Below are 3,569 nucleotides of genomic sequence, written 5' to 3'. Positions count from 1 at the left end.
TGTGATTGCCTACAGCTTTTTCTTAACTCCATCGTATGAAACGGTATAGCTGCGAATCTAGTCACTAAAGTACTAGATCAGGGGTCTGCAACCTGTAATCTCTTTCACTAATATGGATCATGCTCCATTATCTCTGCCAAAGCATGGCCAATTGGCCATGCTGGCAGGGGCTGATGGGATTTGTAGTCCATGAACATCTGGAGAGCCACAGGTTGCAAAACCCTTGTACTAGATCCGAACGCAGGACAGAAGGAGGAAAGCAAGAATCCTGAAGACAGAGTGCTTGAACTTCTTATTAATAAAAGAAGTGAAGCAATACTTTCAAATATTATGTCCTGTGACTGGCAAGGGGGAAATGGGAAAAGTCATTAAAAGAAGGGCAATCCTTAGCATAGCAGCAGTAGAAAACAGACCTTTTGCTGCTTAAACCTTTAAGAACATAAGAACAAGCCAGCTGGATCAGACCAGAGTCCATCTAGTCCAGCTCTCTGCTACTCGCAGTGGCCCACCTGGTGCCTTTGGGAGCTCGGGCTATGCAGGATGTGTGTGAAAGCAATGGTTCTCAAGTGGCCTTCAGCCTCCCAGCACCTGGACTGTTAAGGCATTTGCAATCTCAGGATCATGAGAGAATCAAGATTGGTAAGTCATAAACAATCCTCCTCCATAATCTGTCCAAGTCCCTTTTAAAGCTATCCAGGTTGGTGGCCATCACCACCTCCTGTGGCAGCATATTCCAAACACCAATCTTTTTCTCCTTGTAAGGCTGTGCTTAACTAATGTGCAGCAATATGCTGAACAGCACCATGGGTGTAGAGGAACACAAGTCAGCAAGGAAAAGAACAGAGATACACAACAGGGAACGTCTGTAGTCCTCTGCCCTATTTATTTGGCAGAGGCCATTCCCTCATTTGGCCACATGCCATGCGCTGTCATCCTGGAGTGTTAGAGTCCCGAAAATATGTAACTCTGGCTTGTTTCTCTTTAAGCAAAAAAAGATATTTCTGCCCAATTTGATTCCATTACCCAAATGAATATAATGTGTTTGCAAAGAAAGGCATCCAAGGGGGAAGCAGAGAGAAGACGCAAGGAGAAACATGCAGCTCAGCCAGGAACACATGCAACAGAATGGGCTTGTACTACTTTAGACTGCTACTGTGCAAGCATGGAGGGTGTGGGGTGTGTGGAAGATAAGACTATTTTGAATGCTCCTCTGTGTTAAACCAAGAAAGCCAATGCCATGCAATTTGGGGCTGTATCAATAGGAGTGTAGTGTCAAGATTGAGGGACGAAATTGTACTTCTCTATTCTGCATTGGTTGGACCTCATCTGGAACATTGTGTACAATTTTGGGCACCACAGTTCAAGAAGGATATTGATAAGCTGGAACAGGTCCAGAGGAAGGCAACCAAAATGGTAAAAAAGGTCTAACCACACGAGGAGAGACTTAGGAGCTGGGGATGTTTAGTTTGGTGAAGCAATGGTTAAGAGGTGACACGAAAGCCATGTTTAGATATTTGAAGGGATGTCATGCTGGTGAGAGAGCAAGCTTGTTTTCTGCTGCTCCAGAACCAGGCCCAGGTCAAGCAGCGGGTTCAATGGTGAAGAGATCTCCACCTAAACATCAGGAAAAAAAACTTCCTGACAGGCATGCCCCACAGTGGAATGCACTACCTTGGAATGTGGTGGAGTCTCCTTCTTTGGAGGTTTTTAAACAGAGGCTGGATGGCCATCTGTCAGGAGTATTTTGATCATGTGTTCCTCTTGCACTGTAATGTGGATGATGGCCCTTGGGGTCTCTTCCAACTCTATGATTCTATGTTTCTATGATTCTATGAAACTCCCCTCCACCTATCAACTAGCAAGGCAGGACAAAGGCTTCATCCCTGTCCTCGCTTGGTTAGACAAGACGCTTGCAAGACCAACTGCTACACCCCTCTGTAGACTGTTGACTGACTGCCCACATATGAACACTACACTGAAGCAAATCTTCTCTTATTTCTATCCACTCAATTTCATAAGGCAAACACAGCAACAGACATTTGATTCCTATAGCTCATCTACTTGAACTTTATTTCAGTGACCCCAGCCCAGCACATAAAATAGAAGGCATTAAGCAGGAACAGATGTAGAAAGCATCTGCCCAAGAAACCTTTTAAAAAAACCCCAATGCATGGAAAAGAAAGAGCAGAAAGAAAAGGGAACATGGAAAACAAGTTAAGAGGCACTTTAGGATCCACCCACCCCCTGGGTCTCCAAGGCACCCACATACTGCCTGAACGGCAGCCAGTTCCAACAGAGTTACAAAACAAGACCCATTAAATACAGCCAACAAACAGCCCTCAGAAACAGCTGGCTTCAAGGGCCACTGAAATTCACTTTATTGCTGCACACTCAGAGACAGGAAGTCTTGCTCCAGCTTCTCTTTAAGAGCTGCTGTCCAGCAAAGCAGCCTGGTCCCTCCTCAGGCCTTCACGTCCCTAGTCAGGGTAATAAAGGTTAAGGTTTCGACTCCAGCCATGGTGGAGCTAAGAGGTGCCTCCTTCGCCCGCACTTGGTACTTGCAATATCTTCTGCCACAGGTTGATCTCTCACCAGAGTCCATCCAGTCTACCAGCCCTACGGCCACCTGCCCTGAAACAGAGCAAAAGATGAGAAAGAAGGGAAGCCAGCAGATGCGGGCATCCCTTGGGCAAGGATAGAGCACATTCATTCCTCCAAAAGTTTGCAGGTTCAATCCTCGATCTCCCCAGTGAAATGAATTTTTGGTTACTGGGAAAGATCCTCAGTCTGGAACAATATTGAACCAGATGGATCAACACGTATACCACAGGAACAGTGTGCTCCCTTGAGGAGACCATGTGGTGCTCCCTTGAGGACACCATGTCACTTAAGCAGCTTCCTCACCATTTCCAACCCCTAGCCGGACTCCTCCCAGAAAGTCAAGTTGCTGATTGTGGGCCTCGGTCCCACACAGTAAGCTCCAGACAAATGTGGGACAGTTCTTCCGCGGTGACATTGTTGTAGATGAAGGTGTGGTTGTAGTGGGGATTTAGGCTCTTCTTCACGTAATCGTGTTTTCCCTTTGGTGGCCTTTGTTCACAGGAGGCGTTAAATATTCCGGCAGACAAGAGTCATCAGGTTCCGCCCGTCAGGCTGGTGAGACCAACAAGACCATCTGAGACAGCAAGAGTCATAAGAACATGCAAAATGTGTTGAAGCTGGATCAGACCAGAGTCCGCCTGGTCCCAGCACCGCCCAGGCCCACCAGGTGCCTTTGGGAGCTCAGATGCAAGAATGTGAAAGCACGGTCTTCTGTGGCCACAAGTTGCTCCCAGAGCACCTGGGACGTTAAGGCATTTTGGTAAATCAACCAAAAGAGGATCAAGATTGGTAGCCATAGATCGACTTCTCCTCCATAAATCTTTGTCCAAAGCCCTTAGTTTTCAATCCGGTGGTTATGCCATCACCACCTCCGTGGCATATTCCAAAACACCAAATCACACGCTATATGAAGAAGCGTTTCCTTTTATTAGTCCTAATTCTTCCCCCCAGCATTTTCAATGAATGCC

The 3,569-nt window shown here is 46.6% G+C and overlaps 1 protein-coding gene across 1 annotated transcript in view; it reads right to left on the bottom strand.

Annotated features, from left to right (window-relative positions):
- Positions 1 to 2,043: 2,043 nt before the first annotated feature.
- Positions 2,044 to 3,569, bottom strand: part of SYTL4 (synaptotagmin like 4) — a 30,952-nt gene continuing 29,426 nt past the window's right edge. The window contains 4 exon segments of the mRNA XM_048513619.1: positions 2,044 to 2,590; positions 2,593 to 2,631; positions 2,905 to 2,941; positions 2,943 to 3,090. Of these exon segments, the coding sequence (XP_048369576.1) occupies positions 2,526 to 2,590; positions 2,593 to 2,631; positions 2,905 to 2,941; positions 2,943 to 3,090 (289 nt within the window). The 3' untranslated portion in view covers positions 2,044 to 2,525.

Source organism: Sphaerodactylus townsendi, linkage group LG13 (assembly GCF_021028975.2).
Source record: "Sphaerodactylus townsendi isolate TG3544 linkage group LG13, MPM_Stown_v2.3, whole genome shotgun sequence".
Classification (NCBI taxonomy): Eukaryota; Metazoa; Chordata; class Lepidosauria; order Squamata; family Sphaerodactylidae; genus Sphaerodactylus; species Sphaerodactylus townsendi.
Note: the sequence above shows the minus strand (reverse complement) of the source record. Positions and strands in the feature narration are given on the sequence as shown.